The sequence below is a fragment of the Pristiophorus japonicus genome, unplaced genomic scaffold (assembly GCF_044704955.1).
Source record: "Pristiophorus japonicus isolate sPriJap1 unplaced genomic scaffold, sPriJap1.hap1 HAP1_SCAFFOLD_347, whole genome shotgun sequence".
Taxonomy (NCBI): domain Eukaryota; kingdom Metazoa; phylum Chordata; class Chondrichthyes; family Pristiophoridae; genus Pristiophorus; species Pristiophorus japonicus.
This window is the reverse complement of record NW_027253292.1, coordinates 116,282-142,372: the sequence shown is the minus strand read 5'-3', so window position 1 is coordinate 142,372 and position 26,091 is coordinate 116,282. Positions and strand designations below refer to the sequence as shown.

The 26,091-nt window shown below is 50.5% G+C and overlaps 1 protein-coding gene across 1 annotated transcript in view; it reads right to left on the bottom strand.

The window, feature by feature from the left end:
* Positions 1-25,779, bottom strand: part of LOC139250087 (protocadherin-16-like) — a 520,410-nt gene extending 494,631 nt beyond the window's left edge. The window contains exons 1-2 of the mRNA XM_070872662.1: positions 25,687-25,779; positions 24,538-24,678 (exon numbers count right to left, since the gene is read on the bottom strand). Coding sequence (XP_070728763.1) covers positions 24,538-24,678; positions 25,687-25,779 — 234 coding nt within the window. The remainder of the gene's footprint in view (positions 1-24,537; positions 24,679-25,686) is intronic.
* Positions 25,780-26,091: the final 312 nt, after the last annotated feature.

The following is a 26,091-nucleotide window of genomic DNA, read 5'->3' as shown; positions in this document are numbered from 1 at the left end:
CCTGTATCCCCCTCGTGTACACACCGCCCTGTATCTGCCCCTCGAGTGTCGCCATTACCCTCATTAAGAGCGTCTTTCGGAGCCAATGAAAAAAAACAAGAAAGAGCCAAATGTCACCCAAGAGACGAGCTGAACGGCAGCTGCAGTAAAAACCATCAAAATGGGGTGGGAGTGCCCCCTCTCGGGCAGGGGGCAATCTCAACCCATTAGGGTCTCGAGAGATGGATTTGATTGGAGAGTTAGGGGCTAGAGGGAAGGGCTTTGATGAACCAAATGGTCGTTTCACATCCTCAACTTTTCATGTAATCTTTGTAAGTTCGACTTATGAAAGGTCTGATTCCCTATTCCTGTAATACTGCAGCCTGTTTTAATGGTGGATTAGTTATTACTGTGGCCAGACACTGGATGGATAACTGGGAGAGAGTTCCAGGCAGTGAGATCAGGGATTGATGACTCACAGGGTAGCATAGCTTCTGTTTGGCAAGGCTCAAGGACAGTCGCACAGGCTCTGATCGACCTGTGACTAAGACACTGGGATTTCCCTTTAAATCACTTCCTGCACACTTGGTCCTTTCTCTCCTCAGTGTGGGAGTCTGAGCGGCCAATCAATCTCCGCGGAACTCCCAGATCAATCCTGCATTCACTCCAATTAACACACACATCTGAACTTGGCAACTCCTGAACACCTCCAGCTGGATACTCTAAGTGAACAATTACAATACACCAATCCCATAAATTGTTCTGCAAATTCATTTCCTCGTTTGAAGAAGCATAATTGAGAAGAGGGCTGAGATCTAATCTGGTAATGCTCAGAGTTTGCCACAAAGGAAGCCTTGTTGGGTGAAGAATGAGACAGCACCACTGAGCACTACAACAGACTGGACAGTCTTTGCTCAATTTTACACGAGAACGATCGCTAATTCAGTCTCTGATCAAACACTGTTCAGCTCTCACACACAGGAGGATTCTGCTGGCCGAGGATACGAGCTCCTGGTATCTGCCGGCAGAAACCCCGGCTATCAGTTTGAAAGTATTGTAGCTGATAGTTTTCACTTCCAGACACGGAACTGGTGGAGCGATCTGTGTGGGACGCAAATACTGAGTGAGGTGCCCCTCAAACAGTGCTGGGACCCCGTAATCACTGGGTGCCCCCTGTAACCCCCCCTGTAAACACTGCCCCCCCCCCCGTAATCACTGGGCGCCCCCCTGTAACCCCCCCTGTAAACACTGCCCCCCTAAACCCCCCCCTGTAAACCCCCCCGTAATCACTGGGCGCCCCCCTGTAACCCCCCCTGTAAACACCCCACCCCTGTAAAACCCCCCCCGTAAACACTGTCCCCCTAAACCCACCCTGTAAACACTGCCCCCCTAACCCCCCCCTGTAAACACTGCCCCCCTAAACCCCCCCCTGTAAACACTGCCCCCCTAAACCCCCCCTGTAAACACTGCCCCCTTAAACCCCCCCGTAAACACTGCCCCCCAACCCCCCTGTAAACACTGCCCCCTACCCTCCCCTGTAAACACTGCCCCCCTAAACCCCCCCTGTAAACACTGCCACCCTAAACCCCCCCTGTAAACACTGCCCCCCTAAACCCCCCATGTAAACACTGCCCCCCTAAACCCCCCCCTGTAAACACTGCCCCCCTAAACCCCCCCCCTGTAAACACCCCCCCTGTAAACACTGCCCCCCTACCCCCCCTGTAAACACTGCCCCCCTAAACCCCCCCCCCATAATCACTGGGCGCCCCCCTGTAACCCCCCCTGTAAACACCCCAACCCTGTAAATCCCCCCCCGTAAACACTGCCCCCCTAAACCCCCCCCCCATAATCACTGGGCGCCCCCCTGTAACCCCCCCTGTAAACACCCCAACCCTGTAAATCCCCCCCCGTAAACACTGCCCCCCTAAACCCCCCCCTGTAAACACTGCCCCCCTACCCCCCCCTGTAAACCCCCCCTGTAATCACTGGGCACCCCCTGTAACCCCCCCTGTAAACACCCCACCCCTGTAAACCCCCCCCCCCCCCGTAAACACTACCCCCCTAAACCCCCCCTGTAAACACTGCCCCCCTAAACCCCCCCTGTAAACACTGCCCCCTAAACCCCCCCTTTAAACACTGCCCCCCTAAACCCCCCCTGTAAACACTGCCCCCCTAACCCCCCCCCCTGTAAACACCCCCCTGTAAACACTGCCCCCCTAAACCCCCCCTGTAAACACCCCCTTGTAAACACTGCCACCCTAAACCCCCCCCTGTAAACACCCCCTTGTAAACACTGCCCCCTAAACCCCCCCTTTAAACACTGCCCCCCTAAACCCCCCCTGTAAACACTGCCCCCCTAAACCCCCCCTGTAAACACTGCCCCCCTAAACCCCCCCTGTAAACCCCCCCCTGTAAACACTGCCCCCCTAAACCCCCCCCCTGTAAACACCCCCTTGTAAACACTGCCCCCCTAAACCCCCCCCTGTAAACACCCCCTTGTAAACACTGCCCCCCTACCCTCCCCTGTAAACACTGCCCCCCTACCCTCCCCTGTAAACACTGCCCCCCTAAACCCCCCTGTAAACACTGCCCCCCTACCCTCCCCTGTAAACACTGCCCCCCTACCCTCCCCTGTAAACACTGCCCCCCATCCCCCCTGTAAACACTGCCCCCCTACCCTCCCCTGTAAACACTGCCCCCCTACCCTCCCCTGTAAACACTGCCCCCCTACCCTCCCCTGTAAACACTGCCCCCCTAAACCCCCCCCTGTAAACCCCCCCCTGTAAACACTGCCCCCCTAAACCCCCCCCTGTAAACACCCCCCTGTAAACACTGCCCCCCTAAAGCCCCCCCTGTAAACACCCCCTTGTAAACACTGCCCCCCTACCCTCCCCTGTAAACACTGCCCACCTAAACCCCCCCTGTAAACACTGCCCCCCTACCCTCCCCTGTAAACACTGCCCCCCTAAACCCCCCCTGTAAACACTGCCCCCCTACCCTCCCCTGTAAACACTGCCCCCCTAAACCCCCCCCTGTAAACACTGCCCCCCTACCCTCCCCTGTAAACACTGCCCCCCTACCCTCCCCTGTAAACACTGCCCCCCAACCCCCCTGTAAACACTGCCCCCCTACCCTCCCCTGTAAACACTGCCCCCCTACCCTCCCCTGTAAACACTGCCCCCCTACCCTCCCCTGTAAACACTGCCCCCCTAAACCCCCCATGTAAACACTGCCCCCCTAAACCCCCCCCTGTAAACACCCCCCTGTAAACACTGCCCCCCTACCCCCCCTGTAAACACTGCCCCCCTAAACCCCCCCTGTAAACACTGCCCCCTAAACCCCCCCCTTTAAACACTGCCCCCCTAAACCCCCCTGTAAACACTGCCCCCCTAAACCCCCCCCCCTGTAAACACTGCCCCCTAAACCCCCCCTGTAAACACTGCCCCCCTAAACCCCCCCCCTGTAAACACTGCCCCCCTAAACCCCCCCTGTAAACACCCCCCTGTAAACACTGCCCCCCTAAACCCCCCCTGTAAACCCCCCCCCCCGTAAACACTGCCCCCCTACCCCCCTGTAAACACTGCCCCCCTAAACCCCCCCTGTAAACACTGCCCCCCTAAACCCCCCTGTAAACACTGCCCCCTAAACCCCCCCTTTAAACACTGCCCCCCTAAACCCCCCTGTAAACACTGCCCCCCTAAACCCCCCCTGTAAACACTGTCCCCCTAAACCCCCCCTGTAAACACTGCCCCCCTAAAACGCCCCCCTGTAAACACTGCCCCCCTAAACCCCCCCTGTAAACACCCCCCTGTAAACACTGCCCCCCTAAACCCCCCCTGTAAACACCCCCCTGTAAACACTGCCCCCCTATCCCCCCTGTAAACACTGCCCCCCTATCCCCCCTGTAAACACTGCCCCCCTACACCCCCTGTAAACACTGCCCCCCTAAACCCCCCCCTGTAAACATCCCCCTGTAAACACTGCCCCCTACCCCCCCTGTAAACACTGCCCCCCTAAACCCCCCCCTGTAAACATCACCCTGTAAACACTGCCCCCCTACCCCCCCTGTAAACATTGCCCCCCTAAACCCCCCCTGTAAACACCCCCCTGTAAACACTGCCCCCCTAAACCCACCCCTGTAAACACCCCCCTGTAAACACTGCCCCCCTATCCCCCCCTGTAAACACTGCCCCCCTAAACCCCCCCTGTAAACCCCCCCGTAAACACTGCCCCCCTAAACCCCCCCTGTAAACCCCCCCCGTAAACACTGCTCCCCTAAACCCCCCCTGTAAACACCCCCCTGTAAACACTGCCCCCTAAACCCCCCCTGTAAACACCCCCCCTGTAAACCCCCCCCTGTAAACACTGCCCCCCTAAACCCCCCCTTTAAACACTGCCCCCCTAAACCCCCCCTGTAAACACTGCCCCCCTAAACCCCCCCCTGTAAACACTGCTCCCCTAAACCCCCCCTGTAAACACCCCCCTGTAAACACTGCCCCCTAAACCCCCCCTGTAAACACCCCCCCTGTAAACCCCCCCCTGTAAACATTGCCCCCCTAAACCCCCCCGTAAACACCCCCACGTAAACACCCCCCCTGTAAACAAACACTGCCCCCCTACCTCCCCGTAAACACCCCCCTGTAAACACTGCCCCCCTAAACCCCCCTGTAAACACCCCCCTGTAAACACTGCCCCCCTAAACCCCCCCCTGTAAACACCCCCCTGTAAACACCCCCCCTGTAAACCCCCCCTGTAAACACCCCCCTGTAAACCCCCCGCTGTAAACCCCCCCCTGTAAACACTGCCCCCTAAACCCCCCCTGTAAACACCCCCCCTGTAAACCCCCCCTGTAAACACCCCCCTGTAAACCCCCCCCTGTAAACACCCCCCCTGTAAACCCCCCCCTGTAAACCCCCCCTGTAAACACCCCCCCTGTAAACCCCCCCCTGTAAACCCCCCCCTGTAAACACTGCCCCCTAAACCCCCCCTGTAAACACCCCCCTGTAAACCCCCCCCCTAAACCCCCCCCTGTAAACACCCCCCCCTGTAAACACCCCCCCTGTAAACACCCCCCCTGTAACCACTGCCCCCCCACCACCCCCAAACTGCAGGAGACTATAGACCAGTTAGTAACATCTGTGGTTGGGAAAATGTTGGAGTCCATTATTAAAGAATCAGTAGCAGGACATTTGGAAAAGCAAAATTCGGTCAGGCAGAGTCAGCATGGATTTATGAAGGGAAAGTCATGTTTGATAAATTTGCTGGAATTCTTTGAGGATGTAATGAACAGGGTGGATAAAGGGGAACCAGTGGATGTGGTGTATTTGGATTTCCAGAAGGCATTTGACAAAGTGCCACATGAAAGGTTACTGCATAAGATAAAAGTTCACGGGGTTGGGGGTAATATATTAGCATGGATAGAGGATTGGTTAATGAACAGAAAGCCGGGATAAATGGTTCATTCTCTGGTTGGCAACCAGTAACTAGTGGGGTGCCGCAGGGATCAGTGCTGGGACCCCAACTATTTACAATCTATATTAACGACTTGGAAGAAGGGACTGAGTGTAACGTAACCAAGTTTGCTGATGATACAAAGATGGGAGGAAAAGCAATGTGTGAGGAGGACACAAAAAATCTGCAAAAGGACACAGACAGGCTAAGTGAGTGGGCAAAAATTTGGCAGATGGAGAGTAATGTTGGAAAGTGAGAGGTCATGCACTTTGGCTGAAAACAATCAAAGTTATTATTTAAATGGAGAAAGATTACAAAGTGCTGCAGTACAGCGGGACCTGGGGGTACTTGTTGCATGAAACACAAAAGGTTAGTATGCAGGTACAGCAAGTGATCAGGAAGGCCAATGGAATCTTGGCCTTTATTGCAAAGGAGAGTATAAAAGCAGGGAAGTCTTGCTACAGTTATACAGGGTATTGGTGAGGCCACACCTGGAATACTGCGTTTTGGTTTCCATATTTACAAAAGGATAGACTTGCTTTGGAGGCTGTTCAGAGAAGGTTCACTCGGTTGATTCCAGAGATGAGGGGGTTGACTTATGAGGAAAAGTTGAGTAGGTTGGGCCTCTACTCATTGGAATTCAGAAGAATGAGAGGTGATCTTATCGAAACGTATAAGATTATGAGGGGGCTCGACAAGGTGGATGCAGAGAGGATGTTTCCACTGATGGAGGAGACTAGAACTAGGGGGCATGGTCTTAGAATAAGGGGCAGTCCATTTAAAACTGAGATGAGGAGAAATTTCTTCTCTCAGAGGGTTGTAAATCTGTGGAATTCACTGCCTCAGAGAGCTGTGGAAGCTGGGACATCAGAAATAGACAGTTTCTTAACCGATAAGGGGTTATGGGGAGCGGGCGGGGAAGTGGAGCTGAGTCCATGATCGGATCAGCCATGATCGTATTAAATGGCGGAGCAGGCTCGAGGGGCCGTATGGCCTACTCCTGCTCCAAGGGGAACAACCCCAGCTTCTCCAGTCTATCCCCATCACTGAAGTCCCTCATCCCTGGAACCATTCTCGTAAATCTCTTCTGCTCCCTCTCTCAGGCCTCCCATCCTTCCTAAAGTGTGGTGCCCAGAATTGGACACAATACTCCATCTGGGGCCGAACCCGTGTTTTATACAGGTTCACCATAATGGCCTTGCTTTTGTACTCTGTGCCTCTAGTATTCAAGCCCAGATGTATCATCCAAGCAGTACCTCTGGCTGAAGATATTTGCAAACGCTTCCCTCGAGGACATTAGTGAACCAGATGGGTTTTTACCACAATCCGGTCGTTCCATGCTCACCATTACTGAGTTTTATTCCCAATTTATTTAATTAAGTGAATTAAAATTCCCCAGCTGCCGATGTGAGATTTGAATTCACGTGTCTGTTAGTTCAGGCCTCGGGATTACTGGTCTACTAAAATAACCATAATGCTACCGCTGGTAATCACCAGGAGGTTTCCTGACCCATGCTCGACCTGAAGCCATGAGACTTCCTGGAGTCCGCAGTCAATGTTGAGGACTCCCAGGGTCCCTCCCTCCCGACTGTATCCCAGTCCCACCGTGCCATCACCCCTGGTAGGTCTGTCCTGCCGGTGGGACAGGACACACCCAGAGATGGTGATGGAGAAGCCTGGGACATTGGCTGAAAGGTTTGATCCTGTGAGTGTGACTATGTCGGGCTGTGGTTTGACCAGTCTGTGGGACAGCTCTCCCAATGTTGGCACAAATCCCCAGATGTTGGTGAGAAGGACTTTGCCGGGTCGACTGGGCTGGGTGTGCCGTTCCGTGTCCGAAGCCGATGCCCAGGTCAATGCAGGATTGTCTGTCCGGTTTTATTATTGTTTACTGCAGCAGTTTCTTACAACGGAGTGTCTCACTGGACCAGTCCAGGGGGCAGTTAGTGCTGCGGGTCTGGAGTCACATACCGGCCAGACCAGGTAAGGCCGGCAGTGGAATACAAGACAGAGGAAGTTGCGATCAAGAGGCTGAGATCTGAACTCTCTTTGTTAACTGAGACCCAGTCTGGTCACGGGGCAAACATTCAATGGACAGAGTGCAGAGCTGAGCAAGGTGGTGATACCTTGTGTCAGAGGGACTGAGACGCGAGTAATTTGGGACTCCAGCTTTGAAGGAGGGTAAATGAAAGGAGGCCTTATAGAGCAAGCTAACATATTAAAATATCAGGTCATCCACTTTGGAAATAAAAAGGACAGAACGAGGTCATTTCTAAATGGTGCAAGGCTAAACACAACGCTGGCTCACCGAGACTCGGGGGGCAGGTACATCGATCATTAAAACGCCATTATCAGATGCAGAAAATAACCAAAAGGCTAATGGAAAGCTGGCCTTTCTATCCAGAGGGCTAGAGTACCAGGGGGTAGAGGTTATGCTGCAGCTGTACAAACCCTGGTTAGCCTACACCTGGAGCACTGTGAGCAGTTCTGGGCCCACACCTGGAGCACTGTGAGCAGTTCTGGGCCCACACCTGGAGCACTGTGAGCAGTTCTGGGAAACACACCTGGAGCACTGTGAGCAGTTCTGGGCCCACACCTGGAGCACTGTGAGCAGTTCCCGGTCCCACACCTGGAGCACTGTGAGCAGTTCTGGTTCCACACCTGGAGCACTGTGAGCAGTTCTGGGCCCACACCTGGAGCACTGTGAGCAGTTCTGGGCCCACACCTGGAGCATTGTGAGCAGTTCAGGGCCCCACACCTGGAGCACTGTGAGCAGTTCTGGGCCCACACCTGGAGCACTGTGAGCAGTTCTGGGCCCACACCTGGAGCACTGTGAGCAGTTCCCGGTCCCACACCTGGAGCATTGTGAGCAGTTCAGGGCCCCACACCTGGAGCACTGTGAGCAGTTCTGGGCCCACACCTGGAGCATTGTGAGCAGTTCTGGGCCCACACCTGGAGCACTGTGAGCAGTTCTGGGCCCCACACCTGGAGCACTGTGAACAGTTCTGGGCCCACACCTGGAGCATTGTGAGCAGTTCTGGGCCCACACCTGGAGCACTGTGAGCAGTTCTGGGCCCCACACCTGGAGCATTGTGAGCAGTTCAGGGCCCACACCTGGAGCACTGTGAACAGTTCTGGGCCCACACCTGGAGCACTGTGAGCAGTTCTGGGCCCACACCTGGAGCACTGTGAGCAGTTCTGGGCCCACACCTGGAGCACTGTGAGCAGTTCTGGGCCCACACCTGGAGCATTGTGAGCAGTTCTGGGCCCACACCTGGAGCACTGTGAGCAGTTCTGGGCCCACACCTGGAGCACTGTGAGCAGTTCTGGGCCCACACCTGGAGCACTGTGAGCAGTTCCCGGCCCCACACCTGGAGCACTGTGAGCAGTTCTGGGAAACACACCTGGAGCACTGTGAGCAGTTCTGGGCCCACACCTGGAGCACTGTGAGCAGTTCTGGGCCCACACCTGGAGCACTGTGAGCAGTTCTGGGCCCACACCTGGAGCACTGTGAGCAGTTCTGGGCCCACACCTGGAGCACTGTGAGCAGTTCTGGCCCCACACATGGAGCACTGTGAGTAGTTCTGGGCCCACACCTGGAGCACTGTGAGCAGTTCTGGGCCCACACCTGGAGCACTGTGAGCAGTTCTGAAAAACACACCTAGAGCACTGTGAGCAGTTCTGGGCCCCACACCTGGAGCACTGTGAACAGTTCTGGGAAACACACCTGGAGCATTGTGAGCAGTTCTGGGCCCACACCTGGAGCACTGTGAGCAGTTCTGGGCCCACACCTGGAGCACTGTGAGCAGTTCTGGGCCCACACCTGGAGTACTTTGAGCAGTTCCCGGCCCCACACCTGGAGCACTGTGAGCAGTTCTGGGCCCACACCTGGAGCACTGTGAGCAGTTCTGGGCCCACACCTGGAGCACTGTGAGCAGTTCCCGGCCCCACACCTGGAGCACTGTGAGCAGTTCTGGGAAACACACCTGGAGCACTGTGAGCAGTTCTGGGCCCACACCTGGAGCACTGTGAGCAGTTCTGGGCCCACACCTGGAGCACTGTGAGCAGTTCTGGGCCCACACCTGGAGCACTGTGAGCAGTTCCCGGCCCCACACCTGGGGCACTGTGAGCAGTTCTGGGAAACACACCTGGAGCACTGTGAGCAGTTCTGGGCCCACACCTGGAGCACTGTGAGCATTAGGGGCCCACACATGGAGCACTTGAGCAGTTCTGGGCCCACACCTGGAGCACTGTGAGCAGTTCTGGCCCCACACCTGGAGCACTGTGAGCAGTTCTGGCCCCACACCTGGAGCACTGTGAGCAGTTCTGGCCCCACACCTGGAGCACTGTGAGCAGTTCTGGCCCCACACCTGGAGCACTGTGAGCAGTTCTGGGCCCACACCTGGAGCACTGTGAGCAGTTCTGGCTCCACACCTGGAGCACTGTGAGCAGTTCTAGGAAACACACCTGGAGCACTGTGAGCAGTTCTGGGCCCCACACCTGGAGCACTGTGAGCAGTTCTGGGAAACACACCTGGAGCACTGTGAGCAGTTCTGGGAAATACACCTGGAGCACTGTGAACAGTTCATGGCCCACACCTGGAGCACTGTGAGCAGTTCTGGGAAATACACCTGGAGCACTGTGAACAGTTCATGGCCCACACCTGGAGCACTGTGAGCAGTTCTGGCTCCACACCTGGAGCACTGTGAGCAGTTCTGGGAAACACACCTGGAGCACTGTGAGCAGTTCTGGGCCCCACACCTGGAGCACTGTGAGCAGTTCTGGGAAACACACCTGGAGCACTGTGAACAGTTCTGGGAAATACACCTGGAGCACTGTGAACAGTTCATGGCCCACACCTGGAGCACTGTGAGCAGTTCTGGGAAATACACCTGGAGCACTGTGAACAGTTCATGGCCCACACCTGGAGCACTGTGAACAGTTCATGGCCCACACCTGGAGCACTGTGAGCAGTTCTGGGAAATACACCTGGAGCACTGTGAACAGTTCATGGCCCACACCTGGAGCACTGGGAGCAGTTCTTGGCCCCACACCTGGAGCACTGTGAATAGTTCTGGGAAACACACCTGGAGCACTGTGAGCAGTTCTGGGAAACACACCTGGAGCACTGTGAGCAGTTCTTGGCCCCACACCTGGAGCACTGTGAATAGTTCTGGGAAACACACCTGGAGCACTGTGAGCAGTTCTGGGAAACACACCTGGAGCACTGGGAGCAGTTCTGGGCCCACACCTGGAGCACTGTGAGCAGTTCTGGGAAACACACCTGGAGCACTGTGAGCAGTTCTGGGCCCACACCTGGAGCACTGTGAGCAGTTCTGGGAAACACACCTGGAGCACTGTGAGCAGTTCTGGGAAACACACCTGAGGGAAGATATATTGGCCTGGGAGGGAGTGCAGTGTGGGTTTACCAGGATGATACCCGGAGTCCAAGGGTTCAGTGACAAGGAGAGATTACACACACTGGGGTTGTATTCTGTAGTATTTGGAAGGTTAAGGAGCGATGGGATGGTAGTTTTCAGGATATTATGAGGAAGAGAGAGCGCAGACAGACACATGATTGCTGCTGGTTGGGGAGTCGAGGAACTGGGTGGGGCATAGTGTAAAAATTATAGAGGCAGACATTTCAGGGTGAAATGAGGACACAATTTTACACACAAAGAGGGGAAGCACTTTGGAACGCACTTTCCCGCAAACAGCAATTGAAGCTGTGTCAATTGTTAATGTTCAATCTGAGACTGATGGGGATTTGTCACCAAAAGACCAGGTTTGGCATGGCCCAGTCGCTCGGGAGCGAGATCAGCGACTGTGGCTTAATGTTCCGACACAACAATATTTCATCTGTCTGTTGACTTGAAGTGGTCTGCGCTGATTCCAAATATTACAACAGCATGTAAACTCAGAAACAAGCTGTGACCCGGAGAGAGGCAGCAAGCAGCAAAGAATTGTTGGACTGAGACCCACAAGTACAGGAGCCTGGGAGGAACAATCATTGTCCCTTCCTCAGAGACGGCACATGCACCAGCGGCCAAATCACATCTTTTCATGCTGCAATATTCGATGATTTGATTAGATCCCAGCCTGTAACTCACTCCCGGGTATCTGTTATACTATATATAAACCCCCCCCGAACCCCTCGATTAGATCCCAGCCTGTAACTCACTCCCAGGTATCTGTTATACTATATATAAACCCCACCCGAACCCCTCGATTAGATCCCAGCCTGTAACTCACTCCCGGCTATCTGTTATACTATATATAAACCCCCGAACCCTCGATTAGATCCCAGCCTGTAACTCACTCCCGGGTATCTGTTATTCTATATATAAACCCCCCGAACCCCTCGATTAGATTCCAGCCTGTAACTCACTCCCAGGTATCTGTTATACTATATATAAACCCCCGCGAAACCCTCGATTAGATTCCAGCGTGTAACTCACTCCCGGGTATCTGTTATTCTATATATAAACCCCCCCCGAACCCCTCGATTAGATTCCAGCCTGTAACTCTCTCCCGGGTATCTGTTATACTATATATAAACCCCCCCCCGAACCCCTCGATTCGATTCCAGCCTGTAACTCACTCCCGGGTATCTGTTATTCTATATATAACCCCCCCCCGAACCCCTCGATTAGATTCCAGCCTGTAACTCACTCCCGGGTATCTGTTATACTATATATAAACCCCCCGAACCCCTCGATTAGATTCCAGCCTGTAACTCACTCCCGGGTATCTGTTATATGATATATAAACCCCCCCCCGAACCCCTCGATTAGATTCCAGTCTGTAACTCACTCCCGGGTATCTGTTATACTATATATAAACCCCCGCGAACCCCTCGATTAGATTCCAGCCTGTAACTCACTCCCGGGTATCTGTTATACTATATATAAACCCCCCGAGCCCCTCGATTAGATTCCAGCCTGTAACTCACTCCCGGGTATCTGTTATTCTATATATAAACCCCCCGAACCCCTCGATTAGATTCCAGCCTGTAACTCACTCCCGGGTATCTGTTATACTATATATAAACCCCCCCGAACCTATCGATTAGATTCCAGCCTGTAACTCACTCCCGGGTATCTGTTATTCTATATATAAACCCCCCGAACCTATCGATTAGATTCCAGACTGTAACTCACTCCCGGGTATCTGTTATTCTATATATAAACCCCCCGAACCACTCGATTAGATTCCAGCCTGTAACTCACTCCCGGGTATCTGTTATTCTATATATAAACCCCCCCGAACCCCTCGATTAGATTCCAGCTTGTAACTCACTCCCGGGTATCTGTTATACGATATATAAACCCCATTCGAACCCCTCGATTAGATTCCAGTCTGTAACTCACTCCCGGGTATCTGTTATACTATATATAAACCCCCGCGAACCCCTCGATTAGATTCCAGCCTGTAACTCACTCCCGGGTATCTGTTATTCTATATATAATCCCCCCCCGAACCCCTCGATTAGATTCCAGCCTGTAACTCACTCCCGGGTATCTGTTATACTATATATAAACCCCCCGAACCCCTCGATTAGATTCCAGCCTGTAACTCACTCCCGGGTATCTGTTATACTATATATAAACGCCCCGAACCCCTCGATTAGATTCCAGCCTGTAACTCACTCCCGGGGTATCTGTTATTCTATATATAAACCCCCCCGAACCCCTCGATTAGATCCCAGCCTGTAACTCACTGCCGGGTATCTGTTATACTATATATAAACCCCCGCGAACCCCTCGATTAGATCCCAGCCTGTAACTCACTCCCGGGTATCTGTTATACGACATATAAACCCCCCGAACCCCTCGTTTAGATTCCAGCCTGTAACTCACTCCCGGGTATCTGTTATTCTATATATAAACCCTCCTGAACCGCTCGATTCGATTCCAGCCTGTAACTCATTCCCGGGTGTCTGTTATACTATATATAAACCCCCGAACCCCTCGATTAGATCCCAACCTGTAACTCACTCCCGGATATCTGTTATACTATATATAAACCCCCGGACCCCTCGATTAGATTCCAGCCTGTAACTCACTCCCAATATCTGTTATTGCATATATAGACCCCCCGAACCCCTCGATTAGATTCCTGCCTGTAACTCACTCTCGGGTATCTGTTATTCTATATATAAACCCCCTGAACCCCTCGATTAGATTCCAGTCTGTCACTCACTCCCGGGTATCTGTTATTCTATATATAAACCCCCCGAACCCCTCGATTAGATTCCAGCCTGTAACTCACTCCCAGGGTATCTGTTATTTGAGATATAAAACCCCCGAACCCCTCGATTAGATTCCAGCCTGTAACTCACTCCCGGGGTATCTGTTATTTGAGATATAAAACCCCCGAACCCCTCAATTAGATTCCAGCGTGTAACTCACTCCCCGGGTATCTGTTATTCGATATATAAACCCCCCGAACCCCTCGATTAGATCCCAGCCTGTAACTCACTCCCGGGTATCTGTTATTCTATATATAAACCCCCCCGAACCCCTCGATTGATTTCCGCCTGTAACTCACTGCCGGGTATCTGTTATTCTATATATAAACCCCCCGAACCCCTCGATAAGATTCCAGCCTGTAACTCACTCCCGGGTATCTGTTATTCTATATATAAAACACCCGAACCCCTCGATTAGATTCCAGCCTGTAACTCACTCCCGGGTATCTGTTATTCTATATATAAACCCCCCGAACCCCTCGATTAGATTCCAGCCTGTAACTCACTCCCGGGTATCTGTTATACTATATATAAACCCCCCCGAACCTATCGATTAGATTCCAGCCTGTAACTCACTCCCGGGTATCTGTTATTCTATATATAAACCCCCCGAACCTATCGATTAGATTCCAGACTGTAACTCACTCCCGGGTATCTGTTATTCTATATATAAACCCCCCGAACCACTCGATTAGATTCCAGCCTGTAACTCACTCCCGGGTATCTGTTATTCTATATATAAACCCCCCCGAACCCCTCGATTAGATCCTAGCCTGTAACTCACTCCTGGGTATCTGTTATTCTATATATAAACCCCCCCGAACCCCTCGATTAGATTCCAGTCTGTAACTCACTCCCGGGTATCTGTTATTCTATATATAAACCCCCCCGAACCCCTCGATTAGATTCCAGCTTGTAACTCACTCCCGGGTATCTGTTATACGATATATAAACCCCATTCGAACCCCTCGATTAGATTCCAGTCTGTAACTCACTCCCGGGTATCTGTTATACTATATATAAACCCCCGCGAACCCCTCGATTAGATTCCAGCCTGTAACTCACTCCCGGGTATCTGTTATTCTATATATAATCCCCCCCCGAACCCCTCGATTAGATTCCAGCCTGTAACTCACTCCCGGGTATCTGTTATACTATATATAAACCCCCCGAACCCCTCGATTAGATTCCAGCCTGTAACTCACTCCCGGGTATCTGTTATACTATATATAAACGCCCCGAACCCCTCGATTAGATTCCAGCCTGTAACTCACTCCCGGGGTATCTGTTATTCTATATATAAACCCCCCCGAACCCCTCGATTAGATCCCAGCCTGTAACTCACTGCCGGGTATCTGTTATACTATATATAAACCCCCGCGAACCCCTCGATTAGATCCCAGCCTGTAACTCATTCCCGGGTGTCTGTTATACTATATATAAACCCCCGAACCCCTCGATTAGATCCCAACCTGTAACTCACTCCCGGATATCTGTTATACTATATATAAACCCCCCGAACCTCTCGATTAGATTCCAGCCTGTAACTCACTCCCGGGTATCTGTTATACTATATATAAACGCCCCGAACCCCTCGATTAGATTCCAGCCTGTAACTCACTCCCGGGGTATCTGTTATTCTATATATAAACCCCCCCGAACCCCTCGATTAGATCCCAGCCTGTAACTCACTGCCGGGTATCTGTTATACTATATATAAACCCCCGCGAACCCCTCGATTAGATCCCAGCCTGTAACTCACTCCCGGGTATCTGTTATACGACATATAAACCCCCCGAACCCCTCGTTTAGATTCCAGCCTGTAACTCACTCCCGGGTATCTGTTATTCTATATATAAACCCTCCTGAACCGCTCGATTCGATTCCAGCCTGTAACTCATTCCCGGGTGTCTGTTATACTATATATAAACCCCCGAACCCCTCGATTAGATCCCAACCTGTAACTCACTCCCGGATATCTGTTATACTATATATAAACCCCCGGACCCCTCGATTAGATTCCAGCCTGTAACTCACTCCCAATATCTGTTATTGCATATATAGACCCCCCGAACCCCTCGATTAGATTCCTGCCTGTAACTCACTCTCGGGTATCTGTTATTCTATATATAAACCCCCTGAACCCCTCGATTAGATTCCAGTCTGTCACTCACTCCCGGGTATCTGTTATTCTATATATAAACCCCCCGAACCCCTCGATTAGATTCCAGCCTGTAACTCACTCCCAGGGTATCTGTTATTTGAGATATAAAACCCCCGAACCCCTCGATTAGATTCCAGCCTGTAACTCACTCCCGGGGTATCTGTTATTTGAGATATAAAACCCCCGAACCCCTCAATTAGATTCCAGCGTGTAACTCACTCCCCGGGTATCTGTTATTCGATATATAAACCCCCCGAACCCCTCGATTAGATCCCAGCCTGTAACTCACTCCCGGGTATCTGTTATTCTATATATAAACCCCCCCGAACCCCTCGATTGATTTCCGCCTGTAACTCACTGCCGGGTATCTGTTATTCTATATATAAACCCCCCGAACCCCTCGATAAGATTCCAGCCTGTAACTCACTCCCGGGTATCTGTTATTCTATATATAAAACACCCGAACCCCTCGATTAGATTCCAGCCTGTAACTCACTCCCGGGCATCTGTTATTCTATATATAAAACCCCCGAATCCCTCGATTAGATTCCAGCCTGTAACTCACTCCCGGGCATCTGTTATTCTATATATAAAACCCCCGAACCCCTCGATTAGATTCCAGCCTGTAACTCACTCCTGGGTATCTGTTATTCTATATAGAAACCCCCGCGAACCCCTCGATTAGATTCCAGCCTGTAACTCACTCCCGGGGTATCTGTTATTCTATATATAAACACCCCGAGCCCCTCGATTGATTCCCGCCTGTAACTCACTCCCGGGTATCTGTTATTCTATATATAAACCCCCCGAACCCCTCGATTAGATTCCAGCCTGTAACTCACTCCCGTGTAATTATTCTAGATATATTCTCCCCGAACCCCTCGATTAGATCCCAGCCTGCAACTCACTCCCGGGTATCTGTTATTCTATATATAAACCTCCCGAACCCCTCGATTAGATTCCAGCCTGTAACTCACTCCCGGGTATCTGTTATTCTATATATAATCCCCCGAACCCCTCGATTAGATTCCAGCCTGTAACTCACTCCCGGGTATCTGTTATTCTATATATAAACCCCCCGAACCCCTTGATTAGATTCCAGCCTGTAACTCACTCCCAATATTTGTTATACTATATATAAACCCCCGCGAACCCCTCGATTAAATCCCAGCCTGTAACTCAACTCCGGGTATCTTTTATACTATATATAAACCCCCGAGCCCCTCGATTAGATCCCAGCCTGTAACTCACTCCCGGGTATCTGTTATACTATATATAAACCCCCGGACCCCTCGATGAAATCCCAACCTGTAACTCACTCCCGGGTATCTGTTATACTATATATAAACCCCCGAACTCCTCGATTAGATTCCAGCCTGTAACTCACTCCCGGGTATCTATTATTCTATATATAAACCCCCCGAACCCCTCGATTAGATTCCAGCCTGTAACACACTCCCAATATCTGTTATTGTATATATAGACCCCCCGAACCCCTCGATTAGATTCCAGCCTGTAACTCACTCCCGGGTATCTGTTATACTATATATAAACGCCCCGAACCCCTCGATTAGATTCCAGCCTGTAACTCACTCCCGGGGTATCTGTTATTCTATATATAAACCCCCCCGAACCCCTCGATTAGATTCCAGCCTGTAACTCAATCCCGGGTATCTGTTATACTATATATAAACCCCCGAACCCCTCGATTAGATCCCAACCTGTAACTCACTCCCGGGTATCTGTTATACTATATATAAACCCCCGGACCCCTCGATTAGATTCCAGCCTGTAACTCACTCCCAATATCTGTTATTGCATATATAGACCCCCCGAACCCCTCGATTAGATTCCAGCCTGTAACTCACCCCCGGGTATCTGTTATTCTATATATAAACCACCTGAACCCCTCGATTAGATCCCAGCCTGTAACTCACTCCCGGGTATCTGTTATTCTCTATATAAACCCCCGAACTCCTCGATTAGATTCCAGCCTGTAACTCACTCCCGGGTATCTGTATTCTATATATAAACCCCCCGAACCGCTCGATTAGATTCCAGCCTGTAACTCACTCCCGGGTATCTATTATTCTATATATAAACCCCCCGAACCCCTCGATTAGATTCCAGCCTGTAACACACTCCCAATATCTGTTATTGTATATATAGAACCCCCGAACCCCTCGATTAGATTCCAGCCTGTAACTCACTCCCGGGTATCTGTTATACTATATATAAACGCCCCGAACCCCTCGATTAGATTCCAGCCTGTAACTCAATCCCGGGTATCTGTTATACTATATATAAACCCCCGAACCCCTCGATTAGATCCCAACCTGTAACTCACTCCCGGGTATCTGTTATACTATATATAAACCCCCGGACCCCTCGATTAGATTCCAGCCTGTAACTCACTCCCAATATCTGTTATTGCATATATAGACCCCCCGAACCCCTCGATTAGATTCCAGCCTGTAACTCACCCCCGGGTATCTGTTATTCTATATATAGACCTCCCGAACCCCTCGATTAGATTCCAGCCTGTAACTCACTCCCAATATCTATTATTATATATTTAAACCCCCCGAACCCCTCGATTAGATTCCTGCCTGTAACTCACTCTCGGGTATCTGTTATTCTATATATAAACCCCCCGAACCCCTCGATTAGATTCCAGTCTGTCACTCACTCCCGGGTATCTGTTATTCTATAAATAAACCCCCCGAACCCCTCGATTAGATTCCAGCCTGTAACTCACTCCCGGGGTATCTGTTATTTGAGATATAAAACCCCCGAACCCCTCAATTAGATTCCAGACTGTAACTCACTCCCGAGTATCTGTTATTCTATATATAAACCCCCGAATCCTCGATTAGATTCCAGCTTGTAACTCACTCCCTGGTATCTGTTATACTATATATAAACCCCGCGAACCCCTCGATTAGATTCCAGCGTGTAACTCACTCCCGGGTATCTGTTATTCTATATATAAACCCCCACGAACCCCTCGATTAGATCCCAGCCTGTAACTCATTCCCGGGTATCTGTTATTCTATATATAAACACCCCGAACCCCTCGATTAGATTCCAGCCTGTCACTCACTCCCGGGTATCTGTTATTCTATATATAAAACACCCGAACAGCTCGATTAGATTCCAGCCTGTAACTCACTCCCGGGGAATCTGTTATTCTATATATAAAACCCCTGAACCCCTCGATTAGATTCCAGCGTGTAACTCACTCCCCGGGTATCTGTTATTCTGTATATAAATCCCCCGAATCCCTAGATTAGATTCCAGCCTGTAACTCACTCCCGGGTATCTGTTATTCTCGATATAAACCTCAACGAACCCCTCGATTAGATCCCAGCCTGTAACTCGCTCCCGGGTATCTGTTATTCTATATCTAAAACCCCCGAACCCCTCGATTAGATTCCAGACTGTAACTCACTCCCGGGTAATTATTCGATATATAAATGCCCCGAAACTCTCGATTAGATTCCAGCCTGTAACTCACTCCCGGGTATCTGTTATTTTATATATAAACCCTCTGAACCCCTCGAATAGATCCCAGTGTGTAACTCACTTCCGGGTAATTATTCTATATATAAACCCCTCGAACTCCTCGATTAGATTCCAGCCTGTAACTCACTCCCGGGTATCTGTTATTCTATATATAAAACCCCCGAACCCCTCGATTAGATTCCAGCCTGTAACTCACTCCCGGGTATCTGTTATTCTATATATAAAACACCCGAACCCCTCGATTAGATTCCAGCCTATAACTCACTCCCGGGGTATCTGTTATTCTATATATAAACCCCCTGAACCCCTCGATTAGATTCCAGCGTGTAACTCACTCCCCAGGTATCTGTTATTCTGTATATAAATCCCCCGAATCCCTCGATTAGATTCCAGCCTGTAACTCACTCCCGGGTATCTGTCATTCTATATATAAACCCCCGGAACCCCTCGATTAGATTCCAGCCTGTAACTCACTCCCGGGTATCTGTTATTCTATATAATAAACCCCCTGAACCCCTCGATTAGATTCCAGCCTGTAACTCACTCCCGGGTATCCGTTATTCTATATATAAACCCCCGAACCCCTCGATTCGATTCCAGCCTGTAACTCACTCCCGAGTATCTGTTATTCTATATATAAACCCCGCTGAACACTTCGATTAGATTCCAGCCTGTAATTCACTCCCGGGTATCTGTTATTCTATATATAAACCCCCCGAACCCCTCGATTAGATTCCAGCCTGTAACTCACTCCCGGGTATCTGTTATTCTATATATAAAATCCCTGAAGCCCTCGATTAGATTCCAGCGTGTAACTCACTCCCGGGGTATCCGTTATTCTATGTATAAACCCCCCGAATGCCTCGATTAGATTCCAGCCTGTAACTCACTCCCGGGTATCTGTCATTCTATATATAAACACCCCGAACGCCTCGATTAGATTCCAGCCTGTAACTCACTCCCGGGTATCTGTCATTCTATATATAAACCCTCCGAACCCCTCGATTAGATTCCAGCCTGTAACTCACTCCCGGGTATCTGTTATTCTATATATAAACCCCCGGAGCCCCTTGATTGATTCGAGCCTGTAACTCACTCCCGGGTATCTGTTATACTATATATAAACCCTCCGTACCCCTCGATTAGATTCCAGCCTGTAACTCACTCCCGGGTATCTGTTATTCTATATATAAAACCCCCGATCCCCTCGATTAGATTCCAGCCTGGAACTCACTCCCGGGTATCTGTTATTCTCCATTTCAACCCCCCGAATCCCTCGATTAGATTCCAGCCTGTAACTCACTCCCGGGTATCTGTTATTCTATATATAAACCCCCCCGAACCCCTCGATTAGATTCCAGCCTGTAACTCACTCCCGGGTATCTGTTATACTTTTTATAAACCCCCCGAACCCCACGATTAGATTCCAGCCTGTAACTCACTCCTAATATCTGTTATTCTATATATAAACCCCTGAAACCCTCGGTTAGATTCCAGCCTGTAACTCGCTACTGGGTATCTGTTATTCTATATATAAAACCCCCGAACGCCTCGATTAGATTCCAGCCTGTAACTCACTCCCGGGTATCTGTCATTCTATATATAAACCCTCCGAACCCCTCGATTAGATTCCAGCCTGTAACTCACTCCCGGGTATCTGTTATTCTATATATAAACCCCCGGAGCCCCTTGATTGATTCGAGCCTGTAACTCACTCCCGGGTATCTGTTATACTATATATAAACCCTCCGTACCCCTCGATTAGATTCCAGCCTGTAACTCACTCCCGGGTATCTGTTATTCTATATATAAAACCCCCGATCCCCTCGATTAGATTCCAGCCTGGAACTCACTCCCGGGTATCTGTTATTCTCCATTTCAACCCCCCGAATCCCTCGATTAGATTCCAGCCTGTAACTCACTCCCGGGTATCTGTTATTCTATATATAAACCCCCCCGAACCCCTCGATTAGATTCCAGCCTGTAACTCACTCCCGGGTATCTGTTATACTTTTTATAAACCCCCCGAACCCCACGATTAGATTCCAGCCTGTAACTCACTCCTAATATCTGTTATTCTATATATAAACCCCTGAAACCCTCGGTTAGATTCCAGCCTGTAACTCGCTACTGGGTATCTGTTATTCTATATATAAACCCCCCCGAACCCCTCGATTAGATTACAGCCTGTAACTCACTCCCGCACACACTGACTCTCACTGGGGTACGGCTCCCACACACACTGACTCTCACTGGGGTACAGTCCCACACACACTGACTCACTGGGGTACGGGTCCCACACACACTGACTCTCACTGGGGTACAGTCCCACACACACTGACTCACTGGGGTACAATCCCACACACACTGACTATCACTATGGGACAGTCTCACACACACTGACTCTCACTGGGGTACAGTCCCACACACACTGACTCTCACTGGGGTACAGTCCCACACACACTGACTCTCACTATGGGACAGTCTCACACACACTGACTCTCACTGGGGTATGGGTCCCACACACACTGACTCTCACTGGGGTACGGGTCCCACACACACTGACTCACTGGGGTACAATCCCACACACACTGACTCTCACTATGGGACAGTCTCACACACACTGACTCTCACTGGGGTACAGTCCCACACACACTGACTCTCACTGGGGAACGGGTCCCACACACACTGACTCTCACTGGGGTACAGTCCCACACACACTGACTCTCACTGGGGTACAGTCTCACACACACTGACTCTCACTGGGGTACGGGTCCCACACACACTGACTCTCACTGGGGTACAGTCTCACACACACTGACTCTCACTGGGGTACAGTCCCACACACACTGACTCTCACTGGGGTACGCGTCCCACACACACTGACTCTCACTGGGGTACAGTCCCACACACACTGACTCTCACTGGGATACAGTCCCACACACACTGACTCTCACTGGGGTACAGTCCCACACACACTGACTCTCACTGGGGTACAGTCCCACACACACTGACTCTCAATGGGGTACAGTCCCACACACACTGACTCTCACTGGGGTACAGTCCCACACACACTGACTCTCACTGGGGTACAGTCCCACACACACTGACTCTCACTGGGGTACAGTCCCACACACACTGTCTCTCACTGGGGTACAGTCCCACACACACTGTCTCTCACTGGGGTACAGTCCCACACACACTGACTCTCACTGGGGTTCGGGTCCCACACACACTGACTCTCACTGGGGTACAGTCCCACACACACTGACTCACACTGGGGTACAGTCCCACACACACTGACTCTCACTGGGGTTCGGGTTAGAAGAACATACGAAATAGGTGCAGCAGTCAGTCATTCGGCCCCTCGAGCCTGCTCTGCCATTAAATACGATCACTGCTGATCATCGACCTCACGATCTCCATGTGTCTTCTTCGCCCTCGACTCCAAAAATCATTCGATGTCAGCCTTGAATATATTCAGAGACTGAGCCTCCACAGCCCTCTGGGGCAGAGAATTCCAAAGATTCACCACCCTCTGAGTGAAGAGGCTTCTCCTCATCTCAGTCCTAAATGGCCGATCCCTTATCCTGAGACTGTGACCCGGGGGAAACACCCACCCTGCATCTACCCTGTCAATCCCCTTCATCATCTTGTCTGTTTCAAAGAAATCAACTCTCATTCTTCTAAGCTCCAGAGAATATCGGCCCAGTCTACGCAATCTCTCCTCGTAGGACTGCCCTCTCACCCCAGGCATCAATCTAATGAACCTCCGTTCCATCGCCTCAAAGGCAAGCGTATCCTTCCTTAAATAAGGAGACCAAAACTGTGCACAGTACTCCAGGTGTGGTCTCACCAAGGCCCAGGGGCAGCACGGGCCCAGCCCACACTGCGATGTGTGTGTGCACTAGGCCCATGCAGCAGAGCAGGTCTCCAGTCGTCCTGGTTAACCCTTGCCACTGGACCAAGACCTCGCTCTGTCAAGCCCGTGTGATGGCTGGTGTGCAACGGTCACCCCACGTTAAACAATCCACCCACAGGCATCTCCCACCCCAGGAGTTCAGGACTGGAACATTGGCTCCTTCATCGAAACACCTGTAAACTCGTGTGGAAGCAAGTCATCCTCGTTCGAGGGACCGCCTGTGATGACGATGTACAATTGGAGCAAGACTTCCTTACTCTAATACTCCAACCCCCAGCAATAAAGCACAACCTGCCATGTGCTTTCCTATTGCTTGCTGTGTCTGCATGTTCCCTTTCTGTGTTTGTTGCACAAGGACACCCACATCTCTCTGAACACCAACATTTAAACGTTTCCCATCGTTTAAAAAATATTCTGTTTTTCTATTCTTTCTACCAAAGTGACTAACCTCACATTTCCTACATTATACTCCATCTGCCACCTCACTGCCCACTGACTCAGTCTATCTCGATCGCTTTGCAGACGCGTTGTGTTCTCCTCACAGCTTACTGTCCCACCGAGCTTTGTATCATCAACAAACTTGGATACATTACACTCAGTCCCTTCATCTACATCATTAATATAGACTGTAAATAGCTGAAGCCCCAGCACTGATCCCTGTGGTATCCCACTATTTACAGCCTGCCCACTTGAAAAAAGACCCATTTATCCCTACTCTCTGTTTTCTGTCCATTAACCAATCCTCTATCCAAGCTAATACATTACCTCCAATCTCATGATCTCTTACCTTGTGTAATAACCTTTTATGTGGCACCTTATCGAATGCCTTTTAGAAATCCAATTATCCTACATCCACTAGTTCCCCCTTATCTACCCTGCTCGTTACAAATTTGTCAAACACGATTTCCCTTTAATAAAACCATGTTGACTCTGACTAATCAGGTTATGATTTTCTGACACCACTTCCTTAACGATGGATTCCAGCATTTTCCCGACAACTGATGTCAGGATAACTGGCCTGTAGTTCCCCGTTTTCTCTCTCCCTCCTTTCTTGAATAGTGGGGTTACATTTGCTGCCTTCCAATCCGCTGGGACTGTTCTAGAATCTGGAGTATTTTGAAAGATCACAACCAATGCGTCCACTGTCTCTGCAGCCTGAGGTGGTAGGCCGCGAGGTCCAGGGGACTGGTCAGCTTTTAGTCCCATTCGTTGCTCCAGTACTTTTTCTCTACTTATATGAATTACCTTGGCCCTGAAATCCCGGTTGTGGGCTTCCCGCGGGCACAGCAGGGAAAAGACGTGTATTACCTTTAGCTCGGGTGCCCACCAGCGATCGCGGTTTTGAGCATCGGAGAGCGTGACGTCTGAACGTACGGCGAGCGGGACCTGGAGTCACGTGGGCCTGGACACCCAATCAAAGCAAAGTATTCCCATTCCTAATAATGGGAACTCCATCAACAGGAATTCTCAATGTTATGAATGAGAAACACCGCCCCTCCAAACACCAAAACACAAATAAAGATAGAAAAAAAACCTCACATATTTAACATTAATTTAAATGAAAGTTAATAAATGTGTTAGAAAAAATATATATATTTTCAGATTTTTTAAGTTTTGTAATTATGGTTTAAATAACCTTGCCTTAATGGGCAGGGTTTTTAACATCAAAGTGTGTTAAAATGTTATTTTTAGATGTTTTATGTGTTTTAACACTCTTACGCTGGTACCAGTCGGCTCTGCACCTGTTTTTATCAGGCGCAGGATTTTTCAGGACATTTGCCGGAAAGGGGATGGGCAAATACTGTAACCTTGGCCAAGATGACAGCTCGGAAAAGCCGGTTATCGGTGCATGCGCATTGTACGCCGAAAACCGGCTTTTGCGGGGCCTTGCCGGGTCCATAAACACCCTGTACGCACCCCGTACACGCTCCGTACGCGCCCCGTACGCACTCAGTACGCACCTCATACGCACGCAGTAAGCACCCTGTACACACGTCATATGGGATCCGGACACTCACCGAACACACTCTGTACACACCCCGTACAGACCCCGTACACACGCCATACGCGCCCCGTATATAACCTGTACACACCTCATACACACCCCATTCACACCCCGTATGCGCCCCGTACACACTCCATAATTGCCCCGTACACACGCCAAAACCGCCCCGTACACACGCCATACACGCCCCGTAAGCACCCCGTACATAACCCGTACACACCCCATTCACACCCTGTACGCGCCCCGTACAAACGCCATACGCGCCCAGTACACACGTACACACTCCGTACACACGTACACACTCTGTGCACATCCCATGCACACCCTGTATGCGCCCCGTACACACCCCTTATGGACCCGGGGAATTTCAGGCCCAGTAAACTGCTCACCATTTTAGGTAAACTTTTTGCATCTTCAACTGTGAAGACAGATACAAAATATTTGTTTAGCGTTTGTGCCATTTCCTTATTCCCTATAATCATTTCTCTTGTCTCAGTCTCTAAGGGACCAACATTTACTTTTGCTACTCTTCCTTTTTACATACTTGTAGAAGCTCTTAAATCTGTTTTCATATTTCTTGCTAGTTTTCTCTCAGTCTATTATTACCCTTTTAATCAATTTTTTGGTCATTCTTTGCTGGTTTCTGAAACTCTCCCAAATCCTCAGGCTTACTATTCTTCACAATGTTATAAGCTTTTTCTTTCAATCTAATGCTATCCTTAACTTCTTTAGTCAGCCATGGATGGATCACTTTTCCTGTGGAGTTTTTGTTTCTCAATGGAATGTATATTTGT